Below are 20,849 nucleotides of genomic sequence, written 5' to 3'. Positions count from 1 at the left end.
AAATAAATATTATTAAACGCAAGAATTATTAAAAATTTTCCTTGTGAGAAAATAAACAATGAATAATATGTAATTATAAAAAAATCTATTTGGAATAAAGTACACTTTAAGTTCACAAGATTATAATTAATAAAATTATTAAAAAAATCTTCACTTAAATTGTTTTGTAGTACTTATTGTTTTTTACTCTTTACATATCAGAAATGATAAGAGTTAAATTGGTAATTTGTTTTTCAATACTTTTACAAATGTTGTAAAACTTCTGCCTGGAATCTACTTCACGAAGCTTCCTTTGGTCTTCTTACGGATTCCACTGAACTACCAATGCTGTCCCAACATCCTCCTACAGTGATACTTCTTCTTAGCAAAGAAAGTTTCATTAATATCATATGTTAATGATATAAAATCGTTTTTACTATATCGTTAATGTTTAAAATTTAATGAGCATATTTTTGAAAAAATATCGGAAGATTATCATTTATCAAACTTTCTCTTGAGTTTTTTTTTTATATGATTAGAACAAAATATTTAGATAAACTAAAAGATGTATTTATGTGAAACTTTTTTTCCTTTAATATAATATCTTTTTTAATAATATTTAATGATCAATTACTTTATTACATTTATAATCTGTTAATTTTCTTTATTAATTGTAGAAGAAACATTCGCTAACTAATCTTACATTATATCATCTGTTTAAAAATATTTGAGAAGTAAATAAAAAAAGTAACAATAACAATAGTTGTTTTTAATATCATTTTTCACAAACATATTTATATCAAAATTGTAAATTCAAACAGAAAAAATCAGAGCATAACTTTTACCATGAAATTAAAAAAAAAATTTTTAAATTAACAGAGAAGTTGTAAGAATTTTTTTTATTTAAACATTATTACATTTTATAAACTATTAAAAATATAAAAGTTTAAAACAATATTTTAAAAAAAATTAATTAAAATATAAATCATAATGACTATTTCATTTGTCAACGTAAATTCCTCTTCTCTTACTGTTAAAAATTGGTAACTTGGTATAAAAATAAGATTTTCATTTTCTGAATAATAACAATTTAAAAAAAAATTTATTATAAATAAGTTTTATGAAGTTTTTAATTGAATTACAAACAGTTTGAATATAAAAATAATTATTAAACAAAAAAACATATTTATTCAAAAGTTTTGTTTATTAAATCAAAATCTAATTTAACTTATATTTGTCCATTGTTAAATTTTTAAAGTATAATTAAATTGATTTTTTAAAAAAAATTTTAACTTTTTTTATGTATTAAATACTTATTTAATGTATTTTTTATAAATTAAATTGTTTTTATTAATTTTAATAAATAAATTCATATTTTTTTTTAATGTTTTTAAATAATCCATATTAAATTCCTTCATTGTTGCCATTTGTTGTGGAAGGAGGATGTTGTTTTATACTGAGATTACTAACTGAATTTTCAAGATTAACATTTAATTGAGGAGATTTTGATCTTGAAAGACTACTATGAATACTACCATTAGAGCGTTTTTTCTTAATTGGTATTGAATTAAGTGAGGATAGTGATACTTGTGTTGCAGAAGACGATGATAAATTTAGGGCGTTGGAACGTTTTTTGCTATCACCCTTCAATCGTTGTTGTGATTTTAAAGATTCTTGTTCTTTACTTTGATTTTGAATTTTTTTCAATATATTTTCAACTTGTGATTCAACATCTGTTATATCTGGCGTCGATTTATCTACTGAACTTTTTTTACTTCCTCCAACTTTTTTACTTCCAACACTTCTGACGATTGATTTTCCTCTAGCATTTCTTTTTTGGCTAAGATAATCCAATGATGGTGTTGGTGTATTACAATAAGAATCTGAAGTACTTGATGGTAAACTATTATTTGCAACACTGTTAATAATACTATCAATCGAATCTTCGATTAAATTTTCATTGGCTACTGAATTAACTACATCTGTTATACTTTTATCATGGGCATTTTTGGCATTAATTCTTGCCTGATACTCTTCATATGTCCTCTCTGCAGCAGCTATTTCTCTTTCCAAATTTGCTAATCTTTTTTGTTTAATTTTATTTGTCTCAACAATTAATTTTGCTGCATCTATAAATTCTGGAGCTGTTTTAGCATCTATGCCTACTTCTTTAATCCTAGTTGTAAGAAGCTGTTTTCCTTCTTCTTGTTGAAGAGCTATCATTGTTTTAAGAGCATTTATTTTTTGAATTTTAGATTCACGAAGTTGACGTTGTTTTAATATTTTTATCTCTGTTTGCCTTCGAAAATCATCTGAATACATAAAGTCAATAAATTTTAAAATTTCTTGGCGTTGTTCCTCTAAAACTACATCTACGGATTTTATTATTGAGGGATCTTTTGAAGGAATATATGGTATATTTGTGACATCTTCTATTGTAAAATCATTTTCAGGAATTTCTACTATCATCATATCATCCTTATTATGATCTTTCTCATTTTCAGTCTCTATACCAATTATACTTTGTTTATCGTTTTCTTGTGGTTTCTCAATAATTGTAGTAGCATTGTTACTTTTTTCATGAGACACCTTCTCGACGGCTTCTTCACTTAATTTTTCCATCAATTCTAATGCTTCTTTATCTTCTTGAGTAATTTTAACTTCAGTTTTATCGCTCTTTGTTGCAGGTTCCCCATTTACAGATATAGTTGTTACAATCTTTTTTGGACGACCTCTTTGTCCATGTTTAATTTTTGGTTTTTCTTTACTTAAATCTGAAACGTTACCTTTTTTCTTTATATCTGTTTCATTTGTCGATGGTGTTGCTATGTCTTGATTATTGTTTATGTTCATGTTAATTCCAGTAGAAGAATTTGAGTGTGAATGTTTATCTTTTTCAGATATTTCTCCAATAATTGCTTTCCACTTTTTCCTGGTCGTCGCACCATAAACTATTTCTGTGTCTTCTTCCACTAATGCTTTTTTTGAACTTTCTTTACTATTCTCTTTAGACGATGATTCATTTGTATTTGACTCCTTAGAATTTATTGATACATCTTTAGTTTCTCTGTCATCTTTACTATCATGACTACCGGACGAATGGGTTCTTACAACATTTTCTTTATGTTTTCTCATACTATTATCTTTAGATATTTTTCTTTCATCTCCAGAGTCTTTATGACTTTTACGTTCATGTCCCAATTCTTTATTACTATTTTTACTTTCTTTATGTTTTGTAGATTCTTTACCATCAATACTATCTTTTTTATCATTATATCCATCCACTCTAGTAGAAGAAACTGAACTACCTCTTGATATTCTTGTTTCTTTCATCTCTCTTAAATCTCTTGCTCTTTTTTGTCTACTAAAATATTCCATTAATCTTTCTCTATTAACTGTTTGAAGGTAGTAAGGTACATGTTTATTAGTCCATGAAGCTGGACAATTAACAGGTTTAAATTCATTCATATCCATTATACTACTAACATCATTTAATGTTCTTTCAGTTATTTCTTTATGAATTACAAATGGTTTTGTGGAAATAACTTTTACACCATCTTTTAAATCATGAAGAAGATGCCTTTTTATTTCCATATTTAATTTTTCATGAAAAGCATAATTATTAATAAATATAACTGTCGCTTCTTCTGTTATTAATTTTCTATATTTCATATCTAAAAAATTTCCATGATAAAGTTTAAATTGTCTAAATGTTTTGTTATGCCATCTCATTAATCTAGAAAATTCAAATTCCATTCTACGAGCATATTTTGCTGGAAGATCAGCAACTTCAATTCCTATAGCTTTACCAACTTTTGATGATCCAGCTACTTGACATACTATCTGACCAACACCACTACCAAGATCAACAAAAACATCTTTATCTGTTAATTTTAATTCTTCTAAAATTGTTTGCATTCTTTTCCATGTAGTTTCACCATAAGTTTCTGAAGAAAAAGCACCATAATGTTTATTAAGAGCATTAACATCAACAACAGCTTTGTTATAAACTCTATTGATAATTTCTTGAAATTGTTCACCACCATTACCTAATTTATTATCAGCTTTAGCAATACTATAATATGTTTCACCAAGTTGTTTCACAGCTTTATTAAAAGTTCTACATAAGATTCTAAGATTATCTAAATTATAATATGGTTCAATAGATTTTATATCATGTCCATGTTGTTTTAAAACATCATTTATTTCTTTTATTTTATGTTTTGTTATCCTATAAAAAATTATAATATTTTTTATTTCATTTATAATAAAAAAAAAAGAGGGAAAAAATTTACCTTACTAAATCAACTATCTCTGCAACAATAACTTTATTTTTATTTTTGTACTTTTCTTCATAATTCCAAAAATAATATAAAGATTCTCCACCATAAGGTGAAGAAAGTTTTAACTTTTTTTCCGTCTTTGGTGGTCCTCCATCTAATTCATCTCCTGATTTTTTATGAATTTCATTATTTGGTTCTTTATTACTCATTGGTGGAATGTATGTATTTTATTATATATCTAGAAATAGTAATTTTTAATATTATAAATAAAATAATAAATAATAATAATAATTAAAAAATAATTTTTATTTAATAAATAAACTATTAATATGAAGATAAATTATTATTATTGTATTTACTTGTGCACAAAAATTACAAACACAACATGTAGTTAAAATGTATATTTGTGGAGAGATAGATAGAAATGCTATTAGTTTCAATCGATATTAATAATATAGCACAGAAAATAAAATGTCTAGAATATCTAGATAGTGTTAATCTAGATATTCTAAACATTTAAAAATGCATAAATTCTAAATAGTTAAAATAATTTTAAGGAAAACTATTTTATATATTTTTTTATATTTAATATAATTTTTAATAAAAAATAATTAATTATTTTGAATTTTAAAATCTATACAAATTTTTTTATTTTTTAAATAAATTAAATATATATAACTTTATATTTTAAATGTTATAACTTATAAAAATTTCTTTTATATATAAAAATATTTTTTTTATATTTCAAACTTACAAGAAATTTTTTATTTTACTATCTTATTGAACATATTATCAAAAATATAACTTTTAACATATTCCTATATTTAATGCAATATATTAAATTTTTTTGAAAAACTTTGTAAATTCTTAAAATGACTTAGATAAAAAGTAAAATTTTTTAATTTCTGGTATAATATGCTCCAAAATATTATCTATCTTCTTATAGAATTTACATTTCAATAAATTCATTTTAAAAATATGTTATTTTTTTCTTAAAAACCTTATATTGTACAACTATGATAATTATTAACATATTAAAAAGTATTTTATAATGTTTATCTTCTCAAGAATCTTATTAGATAATTTTTGAGATTTTGATTACATAAAAATTTAGTATTGGAAGATATTATAAGTATACTTTTTTATTTCTATATGAGTTAATTAGATCATTCTACATCTTGTACATTTCTATTGATTGTTTTTATCATTATTTCAATGTACTTTTTATTATTTTTTTTAAAATTTAGTTCAAAACATTAACTTTTATTTTATTTTATCATCAGAAATTTTAAAGTTATAGTTATTTTATAAAAATATACTTTTATCCTAACACAAAAAGTTTAGAAACAAAATTCTTTTTAGATAAAAATTGATGAAAATCATTTTAAGTCTTAGTAAATTTTTAATTGATTTGCATATACTTATAAGGAATAATTTTTTAAATTATATTGAAAAAGAAAACATAAAAAACCCTAAAATTTTTCAAAACATGTAATAAAATATTCAAAGGAAAAATATATATAAAATTAAAAGTACCAAAAATGTACCATAAAATATAAATAAATACTACTCCAATTTAGAATAATATTTACTCCATCAATAGATAAATTATTATTTTATCAATTATAAATAATTGGATTCAAAAAAACATGTTTGTTTTTATTTTTACATATAATTATTAACTTTAAAAAAAGATTGTTGGATTAATGAATATGTAATTTTATTCACTAAAAAAAATAAAAATTATTTTATATGAAAATAATAACTTAAAATAAAAAAAAATTGAAAATTGATAGTAAATAAAGTTTTTTTTAAAGCTAATGAAATTAAAAAAAAACGGCATAATAATTTATTAAGAATTATAAAAAGGGGTAATCAAATCGCTTAAAAATTAAAATATGTTCTTAAAAATAATGTGTTTACTAAAATGGACTTTAGAAAAAGAAGCGTTGAAAGTTTATATTAATGTAATAAATAATAAAACAAAAGATTCTGAATACTTAATGTAAATTAAAAAAACGACTATATGCTAAAACTAACCGTACAGTATAAATATTATAGTATATCTTTTATTAACTATATTGTTGCTTTTTCCATTATTTATAGTTTATTCAATAGTATAATTATTATTGTTTTACTTATTTTTAGTATATTCAATATTAATTATCATTTTCTATATTTATAAATATTCTTTTCATTTGAAAAAATCAAATTTTGATTAATGTTGATAAATTATATTCAAATATTCATAATTTTTAAAAAATATCTATTAATAAATATGATTTAATATTAAATATCTCTTTTTTTTAATGAATAATCTTACTTTAAACAATAATATTAATGTATGTTTTCTTTTTGTTATTTATAGTGAAAAAAAAGTTTTCTAGGATACTGATCTTAATGAACCTTATGAAGATGTCATTGGAACAGGAGTACTTTTAAAAAAAGTCATCAATGAAGGAAATAATATCAAACCTGTTGATGGTGATATTATTAAAATAATTCTTATTTATCATGGTCTAAACAATTCTCATTCAGAAGAAATAACTTTTACTTTGGGATATCTTTTGAATACTGAAGGAATTGAATTAGCCTGTAAGTATATGGATGTTGGAGAAACAGCAATTTTTAAAATAAAATCTCATCTAGCTTATGGAGAAATTGGCTTACTTGAAAATTCATGTATAATACCTCCAAATCATGATTTAATTGTTCAAATTCATTTGATATCTATAGAAGGACACCAGAAATTGTTACTAGATGATACTCCTATAGATGAAATTTTAGAAAATTTTAAGATATTTCGAAAAAAAGGTAAATTTTATTTTCAAAGAGGTGAACTTGATAGAGCAATGTTTATTTACAATAAATTATTACATATTTTGGATGAAATAACCATTAATAGATTTGATAAATTGTTACTTATTGAAATGTCAATTCTTCAAAATAATCTAGCAGTATGTTATTATAAATTAAAAGACCATACAAATGCTTTAAAAATGTCAACAGCTGCTGTTTCCACTAATCCAGAAAACGTCAACATCATCTACAAACACCTTATAATATTGAAGGATTTAAGATTGTATGAAAAAGCAATTACTTTAATTGAAAAATCTATGATTAATTTACCTTCAGAGAAGATGGAATTAGAGAAAAGATTTAATCAATTTATAAAGTATAAAAAAAAAGTTGATGATGATCAACGTGAATTCTATAGAAAGATGATGAGATGACAACCTATTTTATATATTTCTAAAAGTGTAATAAATATGAATAATACCAATAATTTTTATTATTTATACTTATATAATGAAAATCTTTATAAAAAGGTGTTTCAATAACTTCAAACAAAATTTTATATTTAAATATTATTTCACGTGTCATTTCATAATGCGGAAATTAATTTAAATATAAAATAATTTATTTTCTTATTTAACTTCTGATTAAAATAAAAATTTTCCGCGACTATGATAGTGAAACACTTAAATATTTTTAGAATTTTTATAAAGAAATGAATCTAGCTTTAAATTGATTATTATTACAAATATATTTTTTTTTAAAATTTCTTTATATTAAAAAAAATGTTTATAACATTAGCAGATAATACCAGTGTATCTTTCATCCCAAATTTACATAAACATGATTATATTTTTAGAAAAATAAATCTATTAAATCATTTGATTATAATTTTGCATATATACATATATATTTAAATTTTAATTTTTATGAAGATGATTCATAATCGGGGATAATAAAGATATTTTTTACAGTATCTTGTACATTTTATAGCTTGATAAATTTTAATTTCTTAAGAATAACTTTTATTTAAAGACATCTTTTAAATAAACTTTTATCTATTTTATCAAAAAATTTATTTGATGGCTCATATATAAGTTTAACGGTCAAAGTAACTTGAAATCTAAAAGCAAATACAGATATCTCAAGTTAATTTATACAACATTCATCACAAAGTAAGTTAGTAGGAATAGAATCTAATAGATAATTTAATTAATTTTTATGACAATAAAATAAAAATTATCTTTATAAAATCATTAAATTGTTAAAATATTACAATGAATTTATTAAAATTATTTCACATTACAAATAGATTATTCATAAATATAAAAAAAAATAAAAGAAATATTCATTGAAACATAATTTTTTTAAAAAATAATGGAACGATAAAATTTGTAACTTGTAATTTTTTTTTTTAAATTCAACAACTATAAATTAAGTAATAAAGAAAAAACTTTATTAAATAAAATTTCATCTTTATTTTTCCTTTTTTTGATCTTTGGTAGAAATAATTTCACAACTTATTCATATGAAAGAAAACCACTTTAAATATTTCAATGACATTGTTTTATTAAACTATCATTAATTAGATGTTCAATAATCAGAAAACAAAGACATTCCCAATTAATGAGAATAAGTAGGTGCACATATTTTCTCGAAAATAAATTATTCTTTGCTTTTTTTTTAACATTTTACATAGTAACATTTATTTTAGAAATTTTTTTTCCAATGAAATTTAACATAAAAATTTAGTACTAATTATCAGCAATATTTTAATGTCATTTTTTTAAAATTAATTATCATCTGTAACCAGCCTTCCAAATGAATGGTATTTCGTGTTACAACAATGTCAACGTTTTTTTTTAAGTTTCCTTTATTAAAATAAAAAATATTTTTACATATGACTTTATTTAAAATCTGATTATTTGATAATTTATTTATATTACTATCAGAACCACATTTATTATCAACTGTCTTTTTTATCAATATATTATTTTAATACATATTTATATTAGAAGTAATTGATTTTAAAAAAGAAAATAATGTATGTAAAAAAATAAATCACAGATTTTATAGAAGAAAAAAAGAATAAAGCAATAATAAAAATAATATCTACAAGTTTTTTTTTTATATCTCACAAGTATATTGTTATAATGTTAATGGTGATAATAATACATGACAAATGAAAAAGAAATTTTCTCTAAATCTAAAAGAAAATAGTATAGAGTCATGTTCTTTTCAAAAATACGTGCAAACTTTCATAATTCTATTATGCTCAGCTGGAGCGCCAAGTAACGTTGTCTGATTGTTAATAAAAAGTATTTGACCCGGATTAATTTTGACAACTTTCATTAACTTTGTTGAAATTATACCAAATTTCTTCAAAGCCAAATAAAATTCTTCATTCATTGGGATTTCTGAACATCTTTGATCATTATTAAAGATGGCCTTGAATGATATATATATTTATATAATTTAAAAATAAAGTTTTGTAACTTACGGAAATAATTTTACCATTTTGAATATTTAATAATTTGTGATGAGCCGCAAATGGCCCAGATCTATATACCCATGGATAATCAATTAATAAATTATATAATTGAGGTTCCTCATTTTGAAATATTTTTAAAGCAGTATACATATCTACAAGATATAATGTTCCTGGTTGATTATTAATTGGTTCAACAGATAAAAGTGAAGGAATCTGTTGAAGATATGGCCAGACAGTTGCTGGTTCTCTCATACTACCAGTCCATATAAAATTTCCCATTGGAGTTATTTTTGGTGCTAATCTTAATGAAGTTATTAAGCAACCTTTTTCATTTAAAATTTTTGGACAATATGATGATTCAGATGGTGTATGATCAGGTGTATTAAAAATATTTTTATTTATCAATAAATTGTTATTGGGATTTTTTGTTATATGACGACGTAAAAATTTACTAGTAAATGATGATTCAGTATACCTAAATGGAAAAAATAGTTATATATATGTATTATAATTATTGAATGATAAAAATTTATACCTTGGCCATGTAACAGTTAATATATCTTTTTTAATTTGTAAATCTTCTGGTTTAGTATTTAAGTCAATATGAATTAAAGCTGGTCTTAAAGCAGTATCTTTTAGCCATAGATATGAAAATTGTGCTGCAATTCCATCTTCCCAACATACTTTTAATGATTTAGACAATCCTTCAACAGATTTTAATGCACACATCTTTTTTTTTTATAAATAATTTTAATGAGAATGTATTATTTTGTTTAAAATTTTTAATAGATTAAACTTAAAAGTTTAGAAATTTGGTGGAAAATAATAACAATACTCTGGACACATATAGATCATCAGCTGTGTAGTTGTAGTTGTGTCCTCCGTTAGAATTGCAAGAAGATGAAATTAATATATATATATATATATATTTATTTATATATATATAGTCCTTTTGTACAACAGAAGATGGGCGGAGATAAGGAAATACTTTTTCCTTTTAACATATATGTTATTATAGATAATATATATATATTGGATCACCTTTTTCTATAAAATATGTAAATATAATATCATCCAAGAATCACACCCTTTTTAAGAAAAGGAAGAAAAATCAATTATTAAAAATGTAACAATTATTATGGAGGTTACCCAAATTTTAAAATATGTTGTTAAAAATTAATAAAAAAAAAATGACAATATGATTGTGTTTATATTTAACAGATGTATTTTAAAAATAATAATATGAATGATATAATATAAATAAAGAGGGATTCCTTTTTATCATTGAAATAAAAAAAAAGATTATATTTGTTTATACTATCCTATTAAAAGAGACATTTTTCATTTTTTTATTTAAAAAAAAAAGTAATTATATTTTTCTTCTTAAACCAAAATAATGTATAAAACAATAAATAATAGTAGACAATAAAAAAAAAAACAATATGTCTCTTTATAATGATGACGACGAGACAAAAGAATATATGATAAATAAAAGTAACAAAAAAAAAAAAGACATTTAAGATTTATATATTTTTTTTCACGTATTAAATACATCTAAACATGAATGTTTTAGTACCATGATAAAAAAAAAGTTTTTTTTTCTTTAAATTTAAATTATGAATAAAAACTACTTTTTGAGGGTACTTTTTATAATAATAGAGTACATGTTTTCTTTCAAAATTGAAAGCAAATTTTTTTGTAATACCTATTCAAATAATATTTTTTTTTAAGGTTAATCTTTGATATTTTATTATAATTATAAAAACATTTTTATAAGTTAAGCAATTAATTTTCAAAAAGTTTTATATTTTACCATTTAATTTGCGATGTTTTGGTGAAAAAGTATTATATTATATAGATATATATATATTTTATCAATTATCACACCAACATGAAGATTGATTTTCAAAATTTTTATATATACATATATTTACTAAAAGACAAAGTTTCAAATGATGTTCACGTGAAGAGTTAGTTTTCAAAATTATATAAAATACAATTGTAGTTCTTATTAATGAAGAAAGAATTAATATACTTTTTCTTTTTTTTTTGATAATGAATATTTATCTGATGTTCCAAGATATTTATCTTATTTTTGAACTAATGTATAGAAAACAAAAAAAGAAAAATTAACTTTTTTTTTTATACTAAACCTTTTTTTCTTCTTTTTTTTTTTATTTTTTAAATTTTGGAAGAAAAATTTTTATTCAATCATAAGACAAACTTTTATCTTCATAACAAAATTATTAAAAATAAAATTATGGCGTGGTAACCTTTGACCTAGGTATAATTAAATAGTATTAACCTGTCTTTAAAATTATTTTTTGTTACCTTTCACAGACAATATTAATTTATCTCTTATCATGAATTTACACTACAAAGATTAATTTAAAAAAAATTTTTTTTTTTGTTTAATACATTATATACATACAAATGTTATTGTAGTTATTAAATTAATATAATTCAATGTCATTAAATAACTTTCCTTATCATTCACGTGATTTCCTTCTTAGTCTTATCATAATTTTGCCTTTAAGCATTGTGTATATTAAGTAATAATCAAGTTTATTAGTGTAAATTGAAACGGCTAGTGTCAGGTACATTTCTAGTTTTAAAAAGTACAAATATATTATTTTTTTTTTCCTTCTTTTTTCAAGTGCAACAGATGAAAAGTTATTTTTTTTTTGGTTTTTTAAAAAATGTATTATATCATTGAAAATATCTTTTAGTTAATATATATAAATATATAAAAAGTAAAAATCAAGGATAATAATAATTTTTTTTTTCCTGATCATTTAATTATCAAAAACTTTTTTGTTTAAAGAAAAAGTATATGTATGTGTTTATCTTTTGATAGTTTATATTTGATTAATGATTAAAATAAATGAGAAAAAAAAATATATATTATAAATTTGAAATGTGTTTATAATAAAAATAAAGAAAAAGGGAAGAAAAATTTTGAACAAAGATATATTTTTAAAAAGTATATATATATATATATATACAAAAATAAATAAATACAATTAAAAAAGATCTTTTTAAGGTTTATTTTAATTTTCATCTTTAAATGGAAAATCTTAATGAGATTTTTATGACATAAAAATTATTTCCTCTATTATATATACACTCAGGAAAGGCAATAATTTTAATTTAAAAAAAAAAGAATGTAATTGCTTGTTAATTTAAAAAATTATATATCTATCTACATCTTATTTCATCATTCTTCTTTTTATCTTGAAAAATTTGATATTAAGAGGCTCTTTTCAAAAAAAAAAAAAAATTTTTTTTCTATCTATGTATGTATGCCTCCCTTCTTCATCTTATTATTATTAAGATATATCTTATTTCTATGATTAACTAAAAATAGAGAGGAAACATATAAATATTTAAAAAAAAAGAATATTTCTTTGAAAATTGAAGTGAAGTTGTAAAAAAAGTAACGTCATTTTTATTTACCTTTATATATAATATGATAGCATATTATATACTCTACATTTTGGTTATTTTAAACTTCTTGAAATTATTTATTCTCCATGATATTATTTATGTATTCTTAGTGTCCTTTACATCATCTTTCTTAATATTTGTTAAATTAGATCTTTTTGTTAACAAATTGAATGAAACTATATGTATATATATACATATATATATATAACTTATTTATATTTTTTTTATAAAATTTATTTTAAATTACAATAAGGTAAAAAAAAAAATTCCATATAAGTTTGCTTTTTTTTTTCATGAAAAACTATACTTTTTATATTATTTTATAGAATAAAATAAACTTAGTTTATTATCTATAAAGAAAGAATATATTCTAAATAATTACTAACCTAATAATTTTTTTATTTAACTTTAAAATATAATCAAAGATTACTTTTACTTTTTTTATTCAAAAAAAAAAATTATATAGATATCTCTTAAAAAAGATATCTATATAATTTATTATTTCAATAATAATAAAGCTTTCATGGTGGCATAAAACTTATTATCTTGAGAGAGTTAAATAAAAATAATAAAAAATAAGAATGAGAATTTTTTAAATGGATGATTATTTCTATTCATTTTTTTTTTTAAATGAAAAGTAAAAAATTTTTTCTTCAATTTTTTTTTACCTTCTTCATTATTAAAATAAAATAATATTTATATTTCACTCTCCATAATTTTATATATTAATATATATATATATTTTTATATATATATGAATACGTTTGTATTTAAAAATTTTTATGAAATTTTTTTTTTTCCTCATCAATATTTTATTACATGTATAAGAAATTAAAAGTACTTTCAATTATTATTTTTTTCCAGTATATTGTTTATATAATTATAGGTAGAATGAATTTGTTCAATAATTAAAGTTTAAATTATAGAAGTTTTCTTAAAGTTTATTTAAAAAAAAAAATATTTATATACATTTTCTATAATCTATGTTTTTTTAGGCAATTTTTTTTTGTTATATAAATTCATTAGACTATTTTACAGCAATATTTGATGTATATTTTAATTTTTCTGTTTCTTTACTATTTTTTTTTTATTAAAAAAAAAAACAAACTTTTTTTTTCTTTGTTTGGAAAAAAAAATGTTATGATTATATGTATATATATATATATATATATATTTTTCCTTTGAATATTTTATCTATATAGGAAGAAGAAATAGAATATATCTATATTAAAAGAAACATTTTTAAATTGATATCCACTACTACATTTTTATTTTAGTATAGATAATAAGAGAAAAAATAGATGTTAAAATCTCTCTTTTTTTATATTTATATATTTTGATGGGTATCTTTTAAGGATATATTTATTAGTTAACTATATAAAAGGATAAGAAAAGAATTTTTAAGGAGGATAAGAAAATTATTTTTGAGTTGAAAAAAAAGGAAGGAAGAAGAAAAGTAGGTTGATAAGAATTTTATCAGTAATAGTATATTACGTCACTTTTTTTGTCTATTTATATTATAAATCTTTAGATGTAAATAATTGTTTCAAACTTTAAAGTTTATAACAAGATATACATATATATTTATAAAATATGTTTTTATTGTTGTGATTATTAATATGATTATATAATAAGGAAATATACATAAATATTTTGTTAAAAAAAAACATTATTACGTATAAATAAAATAATTATTTTACAACATAATTAATATAATTGTTTACTTTTATAAGTATTTTTTATTTTAACTTCCTTTTAATAATAATCTTTACCTATTTATTGATATCCTTTTATCTTAATTAAAGTTTGCGAAATTAATATTTACTATAGATAAACGATAAATAATCTTTTTTTTTATCCTTGATATTATTAATCACAATACCTTTAATTACTTTAAAAAAAAATTATATATATGTAAATAAATATATATACATATATATTTATAATATTCATATAAAAATATTGTAAAAAGTTATAAAATATTCTCAATATATAGTAGAGTTTTACTCAACTATAAAATGCATGTGTAATATGATGTAATATTTAAATCGTAGTAATACACGTATATATATTAATAAAAATCTTTTTTTTTTTTGGTAAATAAAAATAAAGAAAAAGTTTAATGTGTATCCAGAAATTATTATTATATTTCATTCCATAAAATATATTTATATATATACATATAATATTGAGGTTAGTATGATGATGATAGAATGCCATATTTATCTATTTTATTTCTATCTATTAATATATATTATTATTAAAGAGGAAAGAACCCTCTCGTTATTAAGTAATCAAAAATCTTTTTTATCCATATAATGATCATATAAATATTTTATTTATTAAAAAAAATTTTTTTAAACTATAGAAATATTTTTTTTTTAACCAAAATGAAAACAAGTTTTTTTCTTACCCACTTTATTTTTTTTTTCTTTCCATTAAATATATATTACAATAAATGAGGAAATGGGTAATAATCTTAGATAATATCTGTATATACAACAATTATTTAAAAAATGACCCTTCATCAGATATTTAAAAAAAAAAAAATAAATAAAAACTCCTACATAATAAAGTGATCATCTTATGATAATGTTGTTTTATCTTTTGATTTCACATATTTACTCGAATCAAATATCAAAATATTTTTTTAAACACTTTTACTTATAATAACATTTCTAACATGTCCTTAACATGTCTTTTTTCTTTTTTTTTTGATAAATATTACTTTATAAATCTTATATATTTTAAAACACCTCAAGTTACAATAAAAGATGATGCTACATTTTTTTCTCTATTATATTAATATATAACTTTTGAGTAACAAACTTTTTAAATGATAATATATAAAATGTTTCACATATTACTAGTTAGAAATTTTTTACTTCCTCCTTTAATTTCAATAGAATTTCTGATCACATTAAGAAAAAAGAAAATTCTTTTTTTTTCTGTCTTCCTACTCTTTTATCCTTTTTTCTCGGAGTTTTAAAAATTTTATATTTCACGTATGTCGTCGTTTGTGGTGGTGGTTTGTTGTCTATGTCTAATATTATATTCTACCTAAAATATTTTAGGGATATATTATTATAACACTTAAAAATAAAGTTAATAGAAAAAAGATTATATCGTCAGCTGACCGAATGAATGAAATTAATGAATGATTGTATGGCGTGTTTAAATTTGTCTATGATTTAAGGTAGATTTTCATTTACATATGAAGATATATTTTATTTTTGTAATTATTTAAAAATATTATCTTTTAGATAACTCTTTTAAAAAGTGACAATTATATTTTGTCTTATAAACTTTTTGTATGTCAAATGGTTACTGTTTGATTAAATATGATAATACTTTAAATAATGATAACCTCTATATATCAATTATTACCTATCATTTTAACTGCCGTTCTTATATAGTATATATATATATATATATATATATATATATATATATATATTAGTATCTTTCTCCTTTTTCTTTATCAAATGTAACCGTTTTGGTTATCTTTTACATAATTATTTTTGTGAAAAAAAAATATACTTTCATCAATATAATAAATTAAACCTTTCTATCATCCTATAATATAACTTTTTTTTTTCCATTTAATAATAAATTTCATATTTTAAAAGTTAAATTATATATTTTAATGTTTCTTGATATTATTTAAAATAAAAAAAAAATACATTCACTTTATCCTTACTAAAAATAATTTTTCCAATAAATTATGACACTTTAATTTTTTTTTATTTAAATTACCATACAAAATTATATACAAACTCTATAATCATCATGCTTCCATGTCTCTTCTTATCAATTTTTAACACACTGATTGTGGTGGCGAAGTGTGGGTGTATATATATGTGAATAAATATATATATATATTTATATATGTATTCTTTCATATATATTTTAATATTTTAGATATGGTACTTTTAAAGTTAATTACCTTTTTAGTAGTTAATAATTATAGTTCTTAATATTGATGATAAATAATTATAGGATCATTGATAATATGTCTTTAGGATATTTCTCTGGACAATTAAATGAGATGTCAATTGAAACTTCTTCTGCATTGTCAACCATTATTCAAGACAAATTATCTTCTTCTTCATTTACATCATCATGTACCACAATCTCTATAGATAATGCATCATTTGTAGGTTTTTTTATACCATTAATTCTATTTGTTACGTTTCTATAACAGTTAGTTATATAATTCATTGTTTCTCTTTTTTTTTTTTTTGTAAAATATACCAATGTCTTTTAGCATAAATATATATATATATATATTTTTTTTTTATTGTTAAATAATATAATACATAAAATAAAAAAAATTCTTTTTATTACAGAAGAATAGTGCTATGATAAAAAATGAAATAAATGATTCTTTAGTTTTTACACCAACAGAAGCTAGTTTATTACATGAAAAATGGAATCAATTTAGAAATAAAAGACATTCTTCGTCTAGTTCTGATTCTGGTTTAGGTTTACCAATATCATCTCCAATAGCTATTAAATCACCAACACATATCTCTACCAATAATATATTATTTAATAATTGTTATGGAGCATCACCATTTTCACCACCAGGATTGTCACCATTGACATTATCATCAGCTCCGGATAGTGCATTTATTCCTACACCAGGTTCTGTTGGTAATCAAGAAACTCGTTTCAATTTTGACATCATTAATAGTCATTCTTTTTCAGGTAAATTTAATATTTAAAAAAAAAAAATTTTTAATTAAATATTTATTTTTAGCATCTTTATCAAAGACACCAGAAACAATAACACCTTCAACAACAACTAAATTTCCTGATCTTTCATCATCATCAGCTCCAGTGACGGGAGATAGTAGTAGTATGATAAAATGTATTCAATCATCCAATTCAACACCTATTCCACATATTTATTCACATAATACACTTCTTCATCGATCACCTAACCAAATAACACCATCAATTTTTTTAAATACAACAAATAATCCAGGTAGTTGTAATAATTTTTCAATTCAAAAATTAAAAACATTAATTGAAATGGAACAAAAACAGGCTGTTAAAGAATATCAAAATAATTTTGATACAACTATTAAAAGAGCCATAAATGCCCAAAGGTTATTGTTAAATTTTACTCTTCTCCAACAACAACAACAACAATCAAAAATAAATTCTATTAATTTTAATAATGGTAATGGAGATAGGACATCAATATCATTTGACAATAATAATATTATTTCTCACCAAAATCACAATAATTTATATAAAATTACATCTATTCTACCAACAATTAATAATAATAATAACAATAATAGTAATAATACAGAAGATAATCAAAATAATAGTATTATTTTAACAAACAAAGAAGAAGATAAGATGTCAACAATTATACCGTCACAACAAGAAGAATCTTTTACTGGAGATATTCATGGTAAGAAACAATATATTTGTGAATATTGTAATAAAGACTTTAGACGTCCTGATATACTTTCAAGGTAAGTATTATTTTATTCTTTCATTTCCTTTTTTTTTTTTAAAAAAAATTTTTACATAATTATACATTTTTACCTTATCATTAATTTTTTTTTTTTTTATCAAAGTATAATGTAATTTTTTTTTATTAATATTTTTGCAAATAATTTTATCTTTTAAAAATTGTCCTTATAAAATTATTGTACATTTCTTTCTCGTAATACTTTCATTTTAATTACTTATCATTATAATATATATAAAACTTTTTGAAATATATAATTTCTAGAAATGATAAGAAAAAATAAAAACGGTAGAGTGTCAATCTATTATCTATAATAAAATATTATAATACTATGATAATCTTCTTATTTTTAGGCATTTACGACGCCATACTGGTGAAAAACCATTTGGATGTAATGATTGTGGAAGATTTTTTTCACGATCTGATCACCTACGGACACATAGACGTACTCATACAGATGAAAAACCATATAAATGTCCTATATGTAATTATGCAGCTGTAAGTATATATAAAATATTATATTATATAATATATAATTATGATTATTTCAGAGACGTAGAGATGTTTTATCAAGACATTTAGGTGCTAGACATCAAACAAAAAATTCAGCAATTCCTTTAAATTCAAAAGAAATTAATAAAAAAGTTAAAAAGAAATATGATGGAATGATTGATAAAAATAATAATAAAGAAAAATCAAAGTTGTTGTTAGATAATCCAATTAATACGGTTATTTAAAAATAATATTATTTATTTTTTTTAATACTATATATAGGATAATATATATTATGATAAAAAAAAATGGTACTAGTGATTGGAAATTTAATGAAAGTAATAATTATTTTTATTTGTAGACATTTTAACTACTTTTAAAAAAAGTAATTTATCGTTAATTTAATAATAGATATTTTTTTAAAAAAAATAATTTTTTTTTTGTATAATATATAAATGTTGTTTATAAAATTTTTGTCATTGTTATTTTCTATTATCATTATCATTATTGATTCTTCTTCTACTACGTCTTTTAAAATCAACTACTGATTTAAAAAGGTATGAGGTTATACAGTTAAGATTATCAAATACTGGTGAAATTCCATCAAATTGATAGATAGCATATTCTATATCATTGTAATCCTTTTTACGACAAACTATTGGTATATGAAGAACTTGCCCTGAATGACATTGATAAATAATATATAATTGTGGATTTGGATTAGAACAATTAAGACAATTTTTTTTATCTAATAAACGATGATACATTTTGAAATCCAATGGTCCACGAAGGTAACCCTCAGCTTCATCTTGATATTTTACACCAACATAATAATTATAAAATATTGGTTCATTAGTTTTTAAAGAACTTCCATTTCTATTCATTTTTGGTACACATCCTTTATCTTGTGATTTTCCATATTTAGCTACTAATATACTTGGTCTATCATTTATAATTTCTTTTAAAAAATCAATCAAATCATTATAACTTTTAAATACTTTTTCAGAATTATTAAAGTTAAAGAAAGTTAAACCTTCAGTTTTGGAAGCATTAATTATATTGATTACTGGAATATGAATATAATTATTAGTTAAATTTTTATAAACAATGTATATTTGAAGCCATCCACTTTTATTTGTTGTATTACATTTTTCATCCAAAATTCTACAATAGATACGAAAAGTGTTTTGATCTTTTGTTTGAGTTTCAGCCTCCTCAGCAGTAAGTGTACCAATAAACAAATTTGAATATTTAGATTTTTGAATATTTTTTATTCCAATCATTGCATCTCTATTACCATCATTATAATATACAGAAGAATCAGAAGATTTTAATGTTGTTGGATTTGAAGTTGTTATCATTCTTCTAGATGATGATGTTTGTGAGGTTGATGTTGATAATGGTGTTGTAGGAGGAAACTGATATGTAAAATTATTTGTAGTGCTATCAAATAATGAATCATCGTTTATTGAGAGATAATTTTTTTTAAAATATGATCTTAAAACATAATCTGATCTTTCCAAAATTTCTTTCATAACTTTTTTATTATCAGTATAATTTCTTAAAGTAATTTTAACAGAACATATTGGTTCATCACGATATCTATCTTCTTTTGTTTTAACAGGTTTACCATTAGCCATAAATTGACTATATGTAACACGGCAATCACTATATAATTTTTTTAACTCATCTACAGAACCAAAAGAATTGGTTGAATTATCTTTTAATGATTGTAAGTTTTTAAAAGATTTATCCTTTTTCTTATTATTCTTCATTGTCATATTGTTGTGCCTTTGAAAGGATAACAATAATAAAAAAATGATAAATAGAAAGACATTATTTATATATTTATATATATATATTTCTCTTT

At 20.7% G+C, this 20,849-nt stretch overlaps 5 protein-coding genes across 5 annotated transcripts; 2 read left to right on the top strand and 3 right to left on the bottom strand.

The window, feature by feature from the left end:
* Nucleotides 1–1,383: 1,383 nt before the first annotated feature.
* Nucleotides 1,384–4,471, bottom strand: SRAE_2000051400 (Histone-lysine N-methyltransferase, H3 lysine-79 specific; the record flags this gene model as incomplete). The annotated part of the gene is made up of 2 exons (XM_024651353.1): nucleotides 1,384–4,210; nucleotides 4,275–4,471. The coding sequence occupies 2 exons, from the start codon at nucleotides 4,469–4,471 to the stop codon at nucleotides 1,384–1,386; spliced, it is 3,024 nt and encodes a 1,007-aa protein (XP_024505039.1).
* Nucleotides 4,472–6,571: 2,100 nt separating this feature from the next.
* On the top strand, nucleotides 6,572–7,495 carry SRAE_2000051300 (Peptidyl-prolyl cis-trans isomerase FKBP8; the record flags this gene model as incomplete). Its single annotated transcript, XM_024651352.1, has 2 exons — nucleotides 6,572–6,604; nucleotides 6,650–7,495. 2 exons carry the CDS (start codon nucleotides 6,572–6,574, stop codon nucleotides 7,493–7,495), a joined length of 879 nt encoding a protein of 292 aa, XP_024505038.1.
* A 1,711-nt stretch (nucleotides 7,496–9,206) lies between these two features.
* On the bottom strand, nucleotides 9,207–10,278 carry SRAE_2000051200 (Hypothetical protein; the record flags this gene model as incomplete). Its single annotated transcript, XM_024651350.1, has 4 exons — nucleotides 9,207–9,264; nucleotides 9,307–9,506; nucleotides 9,559–10,024; nucleotides 10,085–10,278. 4 exons carry the CDS (start codon nucleotides 10,276–10,278, stop codon nucleotides 9,207–9,209), a joined length of 918 nt encoding a protein of 305 aa, XP_024505037.1.
* A 6,730-nt stretch (nucleotides 10,279–17,008) lies between these two features.
* Nucleotides 17,009–19,224, top strand: SRAE_2000051100 (Zinc finger, C2H2 domain and Zinc finger C2H2-type/integrase DNA-binding domain and Zinc finger, C2H2-like domain-containing protein; the record flags this gene model as incomplete). Its single annotated transcript, XM_024651349.1, has 5 exons — nucleotides 17,009–17,152; nucleotides 17,346–17,706; nucleotides 17,759–18,488; nucleotides 18,841–18,985; nucleotides 19,039–19,224. 5 exons carry the CDS (start codon nucleotides 17,009–17,011, stop codon nucleotides 19,222–19,224), a joined length of 1,566 nt encoding a protein of 521 aa, XP_024505036.1.
* Nucleotides 19,225–19,461: 237 nt separating this feature from the next.
* SRAE_2000051000 (Hypothetical protein) lies at nucleotides 19,462–20,760 on the bottom strand (the record flags this gene model as incomplete). The annotated part of the gene is made up of 1 exon (XM_024651348.1): nucleotides 19,462–20,760. One exon carries the CDS (start codon nucleotides 20,758–20,760, stop codon nucleotides 19,462–19,464), a length of 1,299 nt encoding a protein of 432 aa, XP_024505035.1.
* Nucleotides 20,761–20,849: the final 89 nt, after the last annotated feature.

The sequence above is a fragment of the Strongyloides ratti genome (genome assembly GCF_001040885.1).
Source record: "Strongyloides ratti genome assembly S_ratti_ED321, chromosome : 2".
NCBI classification, from domain to species: Eukaryota; Metazoa; Nematoda; class Chromadorea; order Rhabditida; family Strongyloididae; genus Strongyloides; species Strongyloides ratti.
Note: the sequence above shows the minus strand (reverse complement) of the source record. Positions and strands in the feature narration are given on the sequence as shown.